Source organism: Triturus cristatus, chromosome 5_2, assembly GCF_964204655.1.
Source record: "Triturus cristatus chromosome 5_2, aTriCri1.1, whole genome shotgun sequence".
In the NCBI taxonomy this organism is placed as follows: Eukaryota; Metazoa; Chordata; class Amphibia; order Caudata; family Salamandridae; genus Triturus; species Triturus cristatus.
In genome coordinates, this window is record NC_140588.1 from 224,102,871 (window position 1) to 224,120,813 (window position 17,943).

Below are 17,943 nucleotides of genomic sequence, written 5' to 3' on the forward strand. Positions count from 1 at the left end.
CTCCCCTTACGGCTCTTAAACCACTTTATCTCCCATGTCATATTCTATCATCTTCTGTCCATTTCTACTGAGGTTCCATCATGCTTTTTGCCTCGCCTTTTGTTTTATACTATATCCTTGCTAAATATTTCTTTTGATAGCCTAGTCTATGTGTATTAACACATGCCCGCTTTTTTACCCCTTGACCAGTCTTATTACTACTGGTTCTTGTGTGATTAAGTCCATGTGCGTTCTTCCCTGGCCCTTTTTACTGCCCATCCCTCTTTTGTTTTTCCTTTCCCATGCCATACCCCCAGAGTCCGGACAACATTATCCTCACTATATGGACAGCTACTGCCCAACCTTGATGATTTTCTCTCACTGGTCTCAATCATTTGAGTATGGGACGGTGTGGTGCTCCACATTTCACCCTCAGAGCAATTGTCTCTGTTGGTCAGGCACCTGGGCCCAAAGTTGTGCCTTACCCAGAGTACAGGGTGGCTTCTACCCCATTAAATTTGACTTCAGCAAAACAGGCGGTTGGTAATAGATTAATTATTAGTTCAGGGGAACAGGGTGTCTTAAGCATGGACGTAAAAGACATACTGCATACAGCACAAAGAGGTGGTTTACCCACACAGGTTGTGGCTATTTTGATGTCATTTCCTTGGACAGCCCCTAGTGCTAAACTTCAAAATCATCCATCAAGTTTCTGAAATCCACTGTCAACACAAAAGATGGGCCCATAAAGATTTGACCACAGAGGCAGATCTTTTGTGTGGGGCTCCATCCAAGTCCTGTGGCCTTTTGCTAGGAACTATCTGGAAATTGCAGAATTCCCCCTCTATGAGTCTATCGTGCTGCCAGGGAAATCCCCATTATCTTGAACAATTTGTGCATGTCCTGTGAAGAAAGTCTGCAATTATTTTAGGCCAGCACATTGACTTGTTTGGCCATGCCCACCTACCAAATCATCCAACTTTGAGCCACTGGACAAGTTACTTACCTTCGGTAATGTCTTATCTGGTAGAGACATGATCTAGCCATAGATTCCTTATCTTTGAATTTCCCAGGCGTCGGACTGGATCCAGAAGACTTTTCTTCGAGGAATACCCTTATGCGCCGGTAGGCAGCTTTGGTTGGCTCTGCGTGATGTTGTTAGTGGAGTCTCCGCTGTTGTGTCTGCGTCACCTATATGGACACCACCTCAGTGCGCTGATGTCAGTTACTTTCACGCCTTTCCACGCCAGAAGCACAGAGCCATGAAGTGCACTGACATTGGGTTGTTTTGAACAACTAGGGCCCCGAAAAGGAAACAGCCTTGACCCCAAAAACCTATCTGCAGTTTGGGGAGGATGGGTGAGTTGGTAAAGAATCTGCTGCTAGATCATGTCTCTACCAGATAAGGCGTTACTGAAGGTAAGTAACTTGTCCATCTGATAGAGACATCTAGCCGCAGATTCCTTACCTTTGAACAGATACCCAAGCAATACCATCCCCGGAGAAGGGTCTGCGGACAAGTTTAGACCAGGAAGCCCTGCAGGACAGGGCGGGGAAAAAGGCCATCCCTGCGGAATTAAATGTTGCTGCCTGACAAATGTGGAAGACTGGAACTCCATGTTGCAATGCCATGGTTGCAGCCTTACCTTTGGTAGAATGTGTCCTTGAGCCTTTATTTTGTGCTCATTTTTATCATTGTCTTGCCTAGTTTTCTTGTGTACAACATGAAGTAATCATAATTAGCCAGGGGGGACCCCATGAACCTTATAAAAGCATTTATACATTGCTGTAGAGACAAGCAGACAAACCATTCCAGGGTTTACTCATTCGCTATAACTGCAATGCAAGAGAATGAAAGTGTACAACAAATACATACTTTGGAATAAAAAGCTGTGCTCAAGATGAACTGTGAAAAACAATGCAGTGAGACGCATTACAAAGACAACGGTGGCACTTATGTCAGTAGAGCCAGAGTTGTATCTCTCCCAGGGTTACTAAGGTAAGGTGGGGCAGGAAAACACATGGTAATGGTTTTCAATTAGCTCAATTGATGAATCAGTGTTTGGAATTGCTTGGATAGTAGCGGTGGGCTGAATGCTTCATTCCACCCATGGAACTGGCAACATTTTGGCCACTACGCATTACTGTTTAACGCCGAGCTCCGGCCAAATTCTGCTAATCGCCACATTTTGGAACTTTTCTCCTGTGAGGCTCCAGAAAATGCGAGCTGGAGAGCTGGAGAGCGCAAGCAAGATTTGGCAGCCCCTAGTGTGATTTTCTAATCTAGGTGGTTGCAGTCACAGGGCTGCCATTCTAGTAGATTTGCTGCTGCTCAAGTAGATTTTCTACTTGAAAATCAATAGGAATGGCTGAGCGCTTTTGCGCAACACACTATGCCATTCACACTTCTTGTTTTGCGCTGCTCGCGCTACTGGTGCTAAATTGCACTGCAAGCATCATATTTTCCGCCTGTTGGCAGAACTCTACAGAATTTTGCTGATTTGTTTTGTAACTCTGCGAGTTCCGCCCACCCCAATTGGATAGCCATGACGCGGGCGTATTTAGCTTAGGGGGTTGCAGGCGGTGGTGTTGGTCAGTTATATCAGGGCTGTGACTGAAAAACAGGTTGGGCAGGGTCAAGAGTTAGATACGGAGGAAGAGTTTGCAGTTGGAAAGGACGGGCACTTGGCTACAAGAATGAGGATGGCTGCTTGAAAGGCGGTTTGATTTATTTCAGGCTCCAGTAGGTTAATGAGTAAGCATGGGTGTTAGGGTTATGACTTGTATTAGGGAGGTGTAGTTTGAATTGTTATTGTAATGCATTGAGCTGACTTGACGTACACACACCTGTCCTATGAAAGTGATCTTTTGTACTGTAATGCCCTGGTCTGTGTCATCTGGTCTGACAAGTATAAGAATAATACAGAAATAAGCGTTGGCCAAAGCCCAAACAATGTTAAAATTCCTAAACCTCCTAAATATACCTCGTAGGGTTTTTTGACAGTTAAATCATTCAACACCATCTGAGAGACAAGCGAGCAGTAAGAACCAACCTGAAGGCATCCACTGGTCCGAGGAGGGCCGCAGCAGCGTGTTCACCTGCTCCCAGTCCAGATCATCGTCGTCGGACTGACTGTATCCACACGAGCCATAGGGTTCATCGAAAGAGCAGCCTCCTGCAACAGAGGAATACACGAAAGCCGTCAAACACACAGACGAGGAAATGCCGGGGTACACATCTTAGACTGGCGGACAGGCCTTATAGATACCACAGTAATGAAACACTTTCCTTGTGGGACCCATTTGCCTCGAGAGTGTCGGCCCAGGGGCGGCTCCTCCATTTGAGCGCAGGAGCGTCGCCCAACAAACAAAACCCCCAGAGCTAAAGAATAAAATGGTAATAAAGTTTTATTTATTATCATTTTAAGTTTCAGCAACCAAACCGTCCCGAACTGAGCGCCAGGATAGGGCCATTGCTGCTGGGTGGCAGCAGGGAGCCTTGTGCTCTCGAGTTTAAAATGCGCATGTCTCTCTTGCCCGCAGTTTTGCGACGGCAAGCCAGGCATTTTAGACCACTCTAACCCAGCTGTCTTAAGACTCTGTGAGCGCCAACAGAGGCCGCTCCCACCAATCCTAGCCCTGCTCTCATGCTGCATGATAGCAGCATCGGGCGCCTGCCTGCCTCGAGGAGAGAAGGATCAAGGAGGACGTCGCAGTCGAGGAAAAGGTAAGTAGTATTTTTTATTTTATGTGCCCCCCCCTCCCCCCCCCCCCCCCCCACCGTCTCACCACCCTCGGGACATGCCAGCCGCCAATGAGTGTTGCAAATGACTGGATGGAAGGCCCTGCGGTGACTATTTACAAAGGTGCCTAGCGAATAAACCGTGGATTTTAGCGCTGTAAACATTTAATACCTTCTTTAACTTACAGAGGGTATCCCTTATCAGCCATCAAGGAAACGAGTGCACGAGCAATCAAAACAAAAATCCACTTCCACCATCTATATATAATATATTGTTATCAAAATGAGAGCAAGACGGTACAATGTGTAAGCAGTTAAGGTCACTGAACGATATATCTTAAAGAAGCTTAGAGTAGAAATAAGGAACTACACATGCCGGGGCTGTATTGATTTATTGGAGGTGTTTGGTTGGGCTGGGGCTGGCTGCCGGGCAGCTTCGCACCTCACGGTGAAAAGCTTAAACAAACGGATAAAGCACTGGCAGCAGGCCGAGGCCACAGATGATGCTGCAGATAACGTGCGCAAAGATAACAAGAGAAGCCGTGTTCACCACTCTGCTGCCTAACGAACCTTTCAGCCTCAAAGGTGAATGACAGGAGTATGTTCCAGGCCAATCCCAGCCCCACAAGTTACCCAAGGAGGAATAAATACAGAAAGCGCAAGAGGCTCCCTTCTGGCTCATGATGAAATGTTACTGTAACATCCGGCCTGTGGCCAAAACCTGGTTCTTCTTTCTGTTTTACGCAGATAGCCAACATGGAACAAATCTGAGCTTCTCTTTGTACGCGGCTGCGAAACGTGATTTGTCTGAGACACTTTACACAGATATTAAAATGACTAGTTGGAGCAGTGGGATAAAAAGACACTTTAGGGGAGATTTACTAAGATTTTACGCCGTGTTTGCGTCACAAAAGTGACGCAAATAGGCACAAAATCTTTTACCATTTACTTTCCAGCACTAAACTTGCTTAGCGCTGGAAATAACGTATAAGTAATGCGAATCAGCGCTATGCGCTGCTTTGCATTACTTAGCGCCAAATGTCCAGTATTTGTAAAGCGCGAACAATTACCCAAAGGTGTCAAGGCGCTGGGGGCTGTCGGGAAGATTAAGCAAGCTATTGCCCAGAGGGGGCGCGCCATGGGTGGTGCATGGGCGTTTCCATGCAATCACCAAACTCTATTTACGAACGAAAGTACACCTGGTTTAGCATCAGAAATTTGTGCCTTTTTGAAGTAGGCGCTAGGAAGGAGAAATACTTTCATTTCTCCTTCCTTTTCCGACTTTGTGCGTGGGCTACACTTTACAGCACACATACAAAGAGGGAAAAGGATTACAGTTAGTCTAATCATGGTATTTTGTACTGGAAGGCTATCCTTCCAGTACATAACCTATGCTAGACTCCCGGAGACACCCTTGCACTATGGCGCAAAGGTGTCTGTGTGGCGCACAGCGCTAGGGAAAGGGGAGGAGAGTGTCATATTTCTGTAAATATGGCGCTCTCCTCCTCTCTCCTTTTCACGCAGCACAGCAGTTGCGGATGCTGCACTGCACTGTGTGAATAAGTGTTAAATCTGGCCTTAAATGTTTATATACATCAAACAGATAAATGAAATAGTGAACAAGGATACAAGGTACAGAAGCCCTGAGTCTGAGAGGAAACCAGCATGCCCAGCTTAGTAGACAGGGACTGGGTCAGTGGTAAAGCACTTCTTACCTAAGACAATCCTATTGTCCTCTGCATAGCACACATCTACCATGCTTGGTTGTGTAGCGTTACTACTTTGTCCAAGAGGTGCATGTAAGGGTGGTTGAAAAGATCGCTAGGGTAGAGGTACCTGGGTGGGAAGAGTTGGGTGTCATACACGAGGGTCAGAGATGCACTCCCATCCTGGTGGAGTCTCTACACAAGGCAGTTCCAGGACATGTTGTGAAGGATATAGGTCACTTAAGCAGTCTGTGACAGCACACTTGCAGCATTCCTGGTAGCACATGCACGTGGACAATGGAGGCTAAATCATGTGGCAAGGTTTAAGTAGGGGATGTCGAGAGACATGGTCCGATTGAGTTGCAGTGGCCATGACATGGGCCTGTTGATCCATTACGTATTCCATACATGCACTCAACGCCTTGGTTAGGAGTATAAATTTATCATTTGAAAGCAACTACAGTGCAATACCTTCACAGTAGACAGCACTTCGAAATAGGTCTATCTCTTTGAAAAGCGTGCAAGTACACTGCAGTTTTAAGTTCTGTCAGTCCTCACACACAAAGATCATGCAGTTTGTCTCACTTGTGGTCATAGTTAGGAGCACGTAAACTTGTAGGAGCACACAACCCATGACACAAAGGCGTTTTACAGACTGGGCCGAAACATGTTGCTTTTGTATACAGGGAGAACAAATAGTGAGTTATTTTAACAGCACTAAATGCACCAGTGGTGCTGCTAATGCGAGTCAAAACATTTAATTTCCAATAAAGTCCCATCCAAAGGTATATTTGCGCATGTGTGAGAGTTACAAAGACTGGCCCCCAGAGACAGCTTTAGGGCAGTGCGACTGGTGCTGCCGCACTGGGCGCTGTCCTGTGGAGGGGGGGCGCTGACCTCAGGGGATGCGCTGTGTTTAGCAATAACTTATGATTGGAGAGATGAGGGGCACTCTTACCCGGTGGTAGTGAGAGAATCTGAGGTAGAGGTCATGGGGGTGGGAGCACCAAAAATGATTGTTGCACCGGGCACCACCAGCGCTAAAGCAGGTCCTGCTGGTCCCTGCTGATCAGAGAGGAATTCAAACTCTTAATGAATACCCTTCATGCTTTTTTTCTTGCACCCAATTATTTCTTCTCCACCTGTTTTGATGGAACATGAATAGCAAATTGTATTAGCTTCAATCTGTACCAACAACAATAAACCGTATTGAGCATGAAGGAATGGCCGCCCCTGTTCATCCTTTTCAACACAGCCATCCGTTTTCTTTAATTGTGAATCTCCCTGGCGTCAAAAGTGTGCTTGGCGACAGAAGCATAAACTATCAGACGCGGCTCGCCATTGTGCGTTGCGGTGCGCCGGTGGAGTTGCGTTCATTAGTAACAGGCTTGTCAGTTAAATTAGCACCCTTGGACATTGGATCTTCGGTAACACTTAACAGTACAGCCTCAATTAACCGTCCCCCTGGGAACAGAAAACTCATTAGGAAGATACAGAACAGAACTCAATAATTCACCTTGACAACGGCATAATTTAATTCATTTCCCAAGTTTCAGGGACTTGGAAACAAGTTGCATTCAGTGCACATACAACATGAAATGCAGGGAGAATAAATACTGCAGAGAACATTATCCGGCCATAGCTCGGTCGTGGTTTGTAAGCTGAAACAAGGCCCAGCTTGGAGACACTATCCCCCCGAAGGAATCGACTGTGAAGACATGACTCCTCTAAAGGGAGAGTCCTCCGGGCATCTACCTAGGTTACATATTACCTGATCGGCGATAATGCTGGTGGCCACTGCCTGGAGACTTATGGAGACAATCTGTGTGCAGATGAGAAGCCTCTGTTCTAGGAAGGGACCAGTGGTGGGCCTATATTGCTTACCAGGCAATTACATACCATGGCAAACTAAATGGGTATCCCTTCTGGAACCAAGGTCCTTTAGGAACCGCCTTGGTTCCAGAAGAATACCCATGTGGTTTGTCGAATATACGATAGGGAGGACGTATCCCTTCCATCCTCTTCAGTGAGGACCTTTCTACCCTCTTAGGGCCCCCACCCGGGATCCCTAAACCTGTGGATCAAACTAAATACCTTGACCATTAACTCAAGTAGCGGGCAATTTTGTTTATACAGACTGAGTCTTCAAAGTTCCACACCCATCCCAATGGGACATTCCTGACCAAGTCACTTTGCAGTGTCTGTATTACCTTACTTTTCCTTTTCAAGTATGTAAAACTGGAATAAAGTACTCCTATCTCAACAGTGGAGCCAGGGGTGATGGGAAAGATTTGGTATGGAAGAGTGCCAACAATTCAGGATTAACTGTAGAAAAGTCATGCGAGTAACTGGGTGAGTGTCGGGAGATTTGCTCAGAGGGTTCCAGTGGATCTAATGTTTGTAGAAAATCACAGAGTCATTTTCCTCTGATTTGAGGGAGTATGCTCCCTTTCGGATAGAGTTGGGTCTTGTTGGTTAAGGCAATGAGTGTCACGCCTGCATGCTTTCCTGACAGGCATATTTCGAAATATAAACTCTGCAAATGGCCAATAAAAGGATTCAACAAAGTAAAATCTCAAATCACGTTTCACATCCAGGCCACTCATCATCTGCTACACCATGGAAGCTTGGAACCTAGGACAAATGTCAGAAAAATGTGCTACTGACTAGATTTCAAAATCTGAAGTATACATTGGGATTAGATGAAGGATGGACAGCTAGGGAGCACCATAATACGCAAAAATAATTGTATGGCTCTGAACCAGAAAGGGTCTGCATCTCATTATCTGAAACTGCAATTTTTCATACCATAACCATGACATTCACCAGCAGCAGTATGTTTTAAAGGAGGTGTTGTCATGACAACACAGATGTTATATTCACTTGGCACAGCACCAGATCGCTCTTTTGCTAGTCGACTGTCACAAAGGCTTTAACATCCACTGCGCACGCCTTTGCCAAATTGCACGAGGGTTGGCACAGCACCAGGCCTGTGGGCAGGCTCTGCATCCCCCCTCCTTCTGGTGGATATCCTCTGCTGCGCTCAACCCTATGTCTGACTTCCATTCTGCTTGTTTTTTGTCCACCCCGTTTAAACATCTGAGTTGTTTGTGACTTTCACAAAACAGCGCTCTAATCACTACCTAAAATGGACACTTGGGACTTTCTTAAATCTTGCAAGGCACGTCCGGTCGTCAGCATTTTTGTCTCCTTTGGACTTTGAAGTTGTCATGCTCTTAAGTAGTAACCCTGACCACCAAATGGAGTTGGTTACCTTTTGGGGGTGCTCCCAGATTACAGTGTACAACCTATTTCCACAGTGCAAAACCCATGAGTCACTACTGACTATAAGGTTTTAAGATGGCCATAAAAGCACTTACAGAGCCCTTTCACAGCCAATCACATTTTTTAAAATTCATAATGTGACTGACAGGATTCTTGAGTCACAACTTGCAAGTTAAAACTGCAGAGTTATTCAAAAGTTCTACCTTTATAAAGCCTGCTCTGCAACTTTTTAAAATACCAATCTCAAAAACTACTCTAAGGATTTACATTAAACCAGGAAAAACATTCTTTCTGAGTAAAGTTCTACTTTCACGCCAGTTGTGGTATAAATACATTTAGCTGTTCACGTACACCTCTAAACAAAATTTCTTGTGGAGCTAAAAGAGAAAATTAATTTTTTTGACCCATCCTAACTTTTCCTCTGCGCAGACTGGCACGAAAATTGGCATGCTGGGCCTTAGGTTGGTCAAAATAGTGCTTTTCAAAGTTTTATGAAAATCTGTCCCCTGGATTGAAAAGATATAAGCAAAATCAAATAAATGCTATACAATGAAAAGTGCATCGGAACCATAACTAGACAGATGCAACTGACACTAACATACAGTATATATGTAGAGGGTAACATTTTAATTTTACCATTGTTGAGAGGGGACATGACTCGCATGAAGCAAAGACTCGAGTGGGACATGTTGTCCCTCCCCTTGGTCGACAATGGTAATAAATAGCATATTCTACTCAGCACATCCATCAATATATCTAGAGAGAGAGAGTTGAAAACTCTGAGCTGGTCAGCGCATGATGATGGACAAGCTGGCAGGATATTACAATACTTGACAAGGAAATGGTACGCAGAAAGAATCCTGGCAGAATACCAGAACCAGTTGATGCAGTGGGTAAGTGGGAGGGAACCAAGAAAAATACACAGGCAAACAGAGAGAGCGGCACTGCACACTCGTTTGAAGGCTTCAAAATGTTTGAGTAGAGGTAGGCTCCAAATAAACGCAGAAGTCAATCAGAGATCACAGTACAAATCTGTTTCCTGTGTCTGTGCCAAAGAACAGTGATCTGTTTCCTGCTTAAAGCTTAGACAATCAACCCTGTTTCCTGCAGTGCTTCCTCTGGAAGAGCAGGGCATACACTGATTACTGTCTAAGGACAAACAAGAAATCAGCTTCACATTAGCCAACAATACAGGACGGACAAGGAACAGTTCCTGACATTGCCTGCCCATGCTGGGAGAACAACAAAAATTAGCAACTTGGTTACACATGCATATATACTCCTATCCGACTTTCTTCGGCGGTGGCGGCTGCTTCTTGTTTGCATCTATTATTCGCGGCCATGAGTTAGGGAGCAGGCGACTGATTAAGATTGGATTCACAGACCATTTTGAGCATTTCGACTTCAGATATACTTTTGGATAATCGAAGGATGAACCAGATACTCCCTTATTGTATTATACTTAGACACTTTTTACGAACATAAGCATCAATACACAGGCTTTTATTGATACATTTGAAGATGTATAGCCCTTTCTAGCCTCATCAGTCCGAGTGGAAAAAATAAGGAATAGAATAAGTGCTATTTCCAAACCTCATGACTGTGAATACGAAACACCACCAGATATTATACGGATTCGTTCATTCTGCGGTTTCCTGGAGAAGGCGACCAGCCGAAACGCGTAGAAAAATATTTACATTGGTTAGGCCACAAATGTGTAGAGACCATGGCAATATCAGAATAACTATTTCTGTACAGTATATGATTATAATTGATGTCACCTTCATTAGTGTACTTGAGAGATGGGTAAATAGATGAATGTATGAGTGTGCGTGAGTATGATATAAGAATGAATTGCATTTATTTCACTGGAAATTATAAATACTGACTATGTATCCTTGTGAAAAAACATATTATAGATAAAATGATACCTCTATTTTATTATAATAATAATAAACAGCACTTTTCTAGTTTTGTACCAATATGTCTCTCTGTTTGTCATAGTATGTGCCTCTTACCTTAGTTGAGTTTAGAAATAGTTGCCCTAGACGTTTTTGAATTTACTGATATTATCCCTGCCTTGGGCAAATTCTCTTGTAGCAGGGGACCCCACTTTTTTCACATTATATATTCTCATATCCAGACACTGATGGCACCCGAATCGAGTGAAGAGAAATAATAGCATGCAAGGCAAAAGAACAGCATTGGTTTGTAAATAAGATGCTACACTTGATGCTCTCCCCATGACAGTCAATGGTAAATCTCATTCATGTGCATCACTGAAACCAGTAGGGACATGCAACAGCACAGGTAAATGCAACACTGTACAGCACTTGGTGACATGCAACAGCACTGACTGAATACAACGGGTCCATTTTTGATCTATGAATCCGCAAAAAAAGAAAATTCAAACTACAGCAAACTTTCTTCGTAGATTGGCTACACCAGAAGCATATTCTATTCTTTTTCAGAGATGAGTTTTAGCTGTCTCATCAGACTATTATTTGAAATCATAAATGATAAACCTACATATAGGTCACTCTGATCACGGGTCTTCATCCCCTGGTCAGTTGAATTGACATTCACATTGTAGTTCCTCCCACAACAGTATACAGCATAGGGAAAAGATTTTGCTCCCCTCAATGTGAATGCCAGCATTTTGACTATGCAGTATATGTACTCAATTCTAAAAACGAATCTCCTTCAGTGCCAAAGCTGGATGACTAAATGGCTGGAGGACCAAATTCTACTTTCTTTTTATGGTTTAAATATTTTTATTAGTAATTAGCATGTTACAAGCAAGGTTATATGCGTATGACGGACATCAAACACAGCAATGAAATATCCTAACGGAAGACCTGTAACAGTGTCATTCGAGCCGCGTATGCACAGGCGAGTAGTGACCGCAACCCAAAGAAACTCTCAAAAGGACTACTTTCTTTTTAAAAGAAACATACCTTTTTATTTTTTACAAACTTTCAAATTTCCTTTTTTTTTCACTTTTGCAATAGCCAGAGAGCTCAACACATAGGGATACCGGGCTGCTTGTTGCTGAGAGCACAATGCTGAATCCCACAAGGGCACCGCGGTGGGTGGCTATCTTTGAATGGGGTTCCCCATTCGTTAATAATAAAAAAGTAGTCATCTTTCATTTTATCATTGATTTACCAATACTACATGGATGGTGTGTTGCCACCGTGGAACAGTGAACTAAAAACTATAGCAAGGAAAACAAGCATTTCCAAAGATAATTGTTCTGTGCCTCAGGCCAGACATATTGGCTTTGCAAATTCTTGCTCTTATTGTTGTGCAACCCTGGTCCTCTCAGCTGCTGCAGCCAAGATGAAGTTAGCCAGGGATATCAAATACATAGGCAGAACTAACCTAGAGATGCTATTCTCATCTGTAGTTTAAGTCCTTTTCTCGTCCACCCTAAAATGAACGTAACTTTCATGGTTTGGGAAAACGTCCTCCTCCACCCCTTCCCAAACCTATGAAAATTGTTTGTCCTCCATTGAAACCTATAAAAATGGATGCGCCTACTGATACAGTAATCAACTTAATGCCAAGAGGACAGTCCTTAGACTTGCTGAGCACAAACAAAAACATACCAGAATATCATGTAGCTAAAATCAATGGAAAACACTCTACAAATACAGTTAACTCAACAAAACTTGTCAGAACAACCCACGAAAAGCCTTATAAAAACTTTCAAGAACTATATGCCTCCCTCCCCCCAAGCTCATCTCCAGACTCGAGATGTAGAGAATTTACAATTTATTTCATGATAAGAAATACCTGAAATTACTGAAGAGGTGGACTGCCTCTTCGCCTCCTAGGCAGTGAAACGAAACACTGTGCCTTTAAAAACTATTTGGTATTTTGGACCGAATTCTCCTCCATTACACCCAACTGGACCTGGTGGACCAGTCTTCAGAGAGAACCTTGGTGCACTGCCCTGCCTTTCTAATTTAAGAGAAAGCGGACTAGTGAACTGCGGTATCTGGTTGCTTTCTATTGCAGGGGACTCTAGGCATGACCAGACTTGGCACTACTGACTACTTCAAATTTTACTGACACATGGAAGCATGACTAGGCAGTACTGTAGCCCAGTGCTATAAGTCCTGAGAACCAACACTGTATTGTGCCTAAGTAACATAACCCGCTGGGAGGGCAACAACACCGTGGCCCGCTCACGTACCAGTTAGACCAAGTTTTTAGGAATTTAGAAGCGATTTCGAATTGTGAGAGACAACCAGCTTAACACACCACCAACACACTACATGAAGTGAGGGCTCTGAAGAGGTTACCTGGATAATAAGTTACAATTCTTATATTACCCTCGCTAAAGAGCTGTGTTCAAAGCATAGAGAGGTGCTATGCCTTTCTAGTGAACGAAGCTGCAAAATACACACTTCTCTCCAGTGAGACAAGAGGGCTAAATGCAACAAACGGCGTTCCCCATGTTTACTACAATGGACAGTATCATGGGTCTTTTTACGGTTATTAATAAAATCAGTGGTACTCATATTGCCAACCTTGTAAGTATGACTGAGTGAGCGTGCCCTCCTGTACTTTGAACCTGTGATCTTAAAGTTATACACAGATCTCTGCAGTTGATGCATTGGACCAGTGAGAAAAATACCCTGGCCTTTCACTTCACTGTGGTATAATGGTTCACGATGCAGTGAATTTATTGGACACCCCATTTGTTGGTAGGACATTTAACTTTATTTGTGTGAACAGTTCCTTATTATTCTTAGCAAAAGAGCCGAAACATGAAAGAACTGAGTGGCATGACTTAGATGCCTATGTCTGGACGATATGAGAATATGTGGTATTTATTCATGTAGAAGATGCCAAATTGGAGATCGGTGGCTCAAACATATATTCAATACCTCAAAAAAATACTGGGTAGTAAAATGCTTAAGATCCACCCCTTTACCCAAGCTGTTCATGGTGCAGGCCAACACATACAATGATAAAATTATAAAATACAGCAAATTTACGGAGATTAGGGGATTTACGATTTCATTATAAAATTAATTCTGTGTTCAAATGTTGTTGCATGAATAGCTGGAGCACATAGTACCTCACAATTGAGGCTATAAATCAATGTCAATCACAGCTGACCAGATGGCTCAGTGAGTTAATCCACTGTGATCCGCAGGTCATGAGGTTGAATCTGGCCAGGGCCCACTTAGCCTTCCATCCTTTGGAGATCAGTAAACAGAGGAGGTGGTGGGAACATTAACACCTGTCATTTACAGAACATAGCAGAATGATTGCGGCACAAAGACCGATATAAAACAAGCTGTATTATTGTATTGCCGGTAAAGGGATGCACTTTGAATATTTGGATGGCCTATTGGCGTTCTCAGCTCGCTCCGAATCTCAAGCTCGCTTCCTGGATCCGTCACCCATCGCGGGCACTCAGCAGATTGACAATGGCAATTTAATTTTCAGCTTCCACAAACACAAGGTGCGTGGACCCGCTACCACTGCCTTCACCGTCAAACGAAAGCGCGAGTGACTGATGTGTACAACATCCTTAATGGCACACAAGTCAAGACAATGTGACCTCTAGAGCACAGCCACAGAAACGGGCATTGGTAACCCGAGGAGGCAAACAAACCCAAGGTGCACGAGAGAGTTCAAAACTGAGGGGTGCAGAGAGAAAGAGAGAATGGCAGGGGAAAAGGAGGGCTGAGATAGAAGGGAGGAAGTTTAACGGGAGTGAGAGAAGGAGGGGCAAAAAAGGCGAAGATTCAGAAACCGAGAAACTGCAAATATTAAATGAATTAATGCAATTGCAAAGATTAACGTTCTTTTTTAAAGTCCTCTACTTTTCCTCATCAACACATGGCTATAGTTTAAACATGCAAAAAAAAAAAATAGGGGAGGCCATTAATGCAGTTTTGAGCATGCGTACACATTTGAGCCAAATATATTAGCCAGGCCTGCTATAAACTGTTGTCTCAAGAACCCAACCCAATCTCTCAATTTTCCAATTTCCCAATCTTAGTTGTTCAATCTCCAAGGAGTTCATAATCTTTCAATTTGTGTGACTCACCTTCACTCCATCTCACATGGTCCCCAATTCCCAACCCTCACTGTCTCCGTCTTCCTCCATGTCCCAATCGCTAGCTAAATCCCGCAATCTCTCAATTCCTCTCAACAGCAAACAGCGCAATAGCAATAACCCCACACACGTAGTCTTGGTGCTTTAGATTTCTCCGGCACAATCACTCTGATCGAATACGTTCCGTACTGTCAACTTCCACATCTGGATGGAAATGTGTGACATGGCCAATGGTCTCCATGATTCTGTGTTTTGAAGTACACTGGGAACGGGCCCTGCCCTGCGGATGTGACACAGTCCTGCCCCCCTTTAAAATGAACTGACACAGTTTCCTGGATGGCCTTGCCTTAGAATCACATCATTACACATGAATGCCCTCTACAAAGACACTCTTCCAGGTAAACCTCTGTACATGCTGAACTGCATTTCTTGCGTTACCTATCTTGTACATTGCTCGTTCCAGTGTGCCTAGGTTCAAGCACAGATAAACTACAGTAGCAGTATCAGGGTCCCTAGGCTTGAAGGCTGCGCTTACATCTGACATGCCTACCTTGGCCAGGATGATGTGCAAAGATGCTCCTTTTGCGAGAGAATTAGGGTCAGGGCAGTCAAGCAGGAACACAAACACATGGAAAGTTACAAAAAAAGAGCACAATGACAGGCTCTATAGGTATGTTCCTACATTATTAAATAACCTAGCCATGTTAACAAGGCACGTGCCTCTAGTTCAAGGTAGTACAAATGATTACAGTAGCTCCTCTTTACCTGTGGTGTCTGCAGGTCACACTCTGGATGTCTCGGTGAGTATTGGTTTCACCAAGAAGACATGCAGGTATACTCATTTACACTCAGCTTCAGCTTATTTACCAATGACTGTTCAAGGCATAATGCCATGAAGGCTTATGAGGCAGTTGAAAATGTTACAAAAAGTGTACCACCTAATAATATAGAAATGTACATAAAAATGCGTAATAAAATAGACGTTGGGAAAATGTGCCTTTATTAAATGTGCAAAAGTGAAAATGCGGCTTGTTTCTGCAGCAAGTTCTCCTTTCTATCGTTCTCGCACTGCTAGACATCACCATTCTTTTATTCTTCTCTATCCCTTTCAGAATATACATGCTTTTGCAAAATGTTGATTTAACGTTATAACTGAGCTGTAGAACCTGACCTCTTTGTGAAACGTGCTGTTTTCTGAAAATTTTTTATTTCTCTTTACTTCATGCCATCTGACTTCACTGTATTTAGATGGTTTCCTCTGCCACATATTTATAATGAACAAGAGCATTAATGAAAACGCTTTCTGCAGCTTACGTTTCGTGATCTAACCAGGACAAACCAGATTTTAAATGTTTCATTTCATAGAGCACCTCATTGTTACACGATGGTACACTAAGCTGCTAATAGAGTAGGCTTGCAAAAAGGTTCTCATGAGAACCTTTGTAGATGTATCTTTTTATAATGAGCTGTAGCCACATCTGAGTGACTTCATATTGACATGAACGTTTACCGTGGGAATTGAGGACAAAGATGATGGACCATTGGAAGATCTCCCTTCATTGGATGCTGACATTTGCCTGTTTTTGCAACATGTTTTTTGGCTTTTCTATATAGTAATTGTTCCTAGCTAGACAGTCAAGGCATTCTATGCACTCCTACCCTGTCATGCCCCTTAGCACTTTATGGTTCTAGCTCGAATCCAATAAGCTATTGTCAACTGTGATTTTCTTCGATATATCCATGCAGACTTTCTATTTCTATGTCAATTATAGCTACTACTGTGGTTCTTCCCTTTTACCTGTCTTAACTGCAGGTGTTTGGAGAACTCGGCTAAGTCTCTGGAACTACCCTTTATGAGGAGTTCTATCTTTGTTTCGTTATCTGACTTTGCTCCAAAATGTACTTGTTCTTTTCCAAAAGGCACTCTTTATGGGTTCTCATTAGGATAGGATAGGTCCTTTAGATTGGACTAGGGACTAAATTTTGAATGGAACACGCTGTTTTCTATGCTTGTTATAACTAAACTTGTTTTCAATAATTTCTCTAATTAGATCCATTTGACTGATCTGAATACAAAGAACAAAAAAAAAAAACATCTCTTAAAGAAAAATTAAACTTTTGGAACTTCACCAAACCGCCTTTATTGGATGAACATCAAAGGCAAATGATGATGTCTATTTCGTGTGATACTCCATTGTAATACGGTGGCAAAGATGCATCAACTTAAGAACGCGTGGAAATTCCAGGTTCTCTAAATAAGTTTTAAAGTGACGTTACTTGTATAAACGTTTACACTAATTCCACACTTGCAATTAAGAGATGGAGGTGAGAGTGCACAAGAGACATGTCTCAAGTCACTACATCCCCAACACCGTCTTTTTCATTTTTAGAGTAAAATTAGATGTTAACTGAGGCAACGTATTCCGAGACTGGATGGTGTGTGAAGCTACACAGAAAGAAGGTTACATTAGAATTTTTAGAGCCAGAAAAGTGATTTAAAATATATACTGGAAAAGGGCAGATAGATGTTGCTGTGCACAGACTATTAATCCTAAGGGAGCGGAGGGCAGGCCTATAGTCCGTTGAAAGGGACGTGGTAGAGGGGTTGGGGGAAGGGGGTGCTGTGCCGCAGAGAGTGCCTGAAGGGCATATGGGAGGCAGTGCGAGAAATAGGTGGTTTATGCCACCATCTGTGCCCGGCTAATTAATGGACAGCTTGTAAATTCTTAAAGAGTGAGGAAAATTGTGTAACACGTATACATCCTAAGAATGCACCACGAAAACCTTAGGCAGGATCAAACTCCTTTCACATTAACCAACACAAACTAATCCTTTAAACAGATATTCAACAAATCTCTACTAACTTTACACAACCAAACACACCTGACTGACTGGCTGCAAAGGAAAGCAAACCTCCAACATAAACTTCTAAGATTTAGACTCTAAATCACATTCGGTGTCTGGAAATGGACTATAAGATGAGGCCCCAAAATTGTCAACTACCAAACAGCCAGACAGACAGCAAAGACGGGCTCAACAAGACTTCTGCTTGTGACCAGAACTGGGGGCTAAGGCCCACTAGTCTCACAGCTGGTTGAGGGGAACTCACCCAGGCAATCCAAGACCACTTTCCTTGGAGCCAGGAGCAC

General features: G+C 43.3%; 1 protein-coding gene across 12 annotated transcripts in view; it reads right to left on the reverse strand.

The window, feature by feature from the left end:
* The window catches only part of PTPRM (protein tyrosine phosphatase receptor type M), a 1,478,792-nt gene that overhangs the window by 1,193,251 nt on the left and 267,598 nt on the right, over positions 1-17,943 (reverse strand). For all 12 annotated transcript variants that reach the window (XM_085607017.1, XM_085607015.1, XM_085607014.1 and 9 more), the window contains exon 2: positions 3,033-3,155. In XM_085607017.1, coding sequence (XP_085463143.1) covers positions 3,033-3,155 — 123 coding nt within the window. The remainder of the gene's footprint in view (positions 1-3,032; positions 3,156-17,943) is intronic.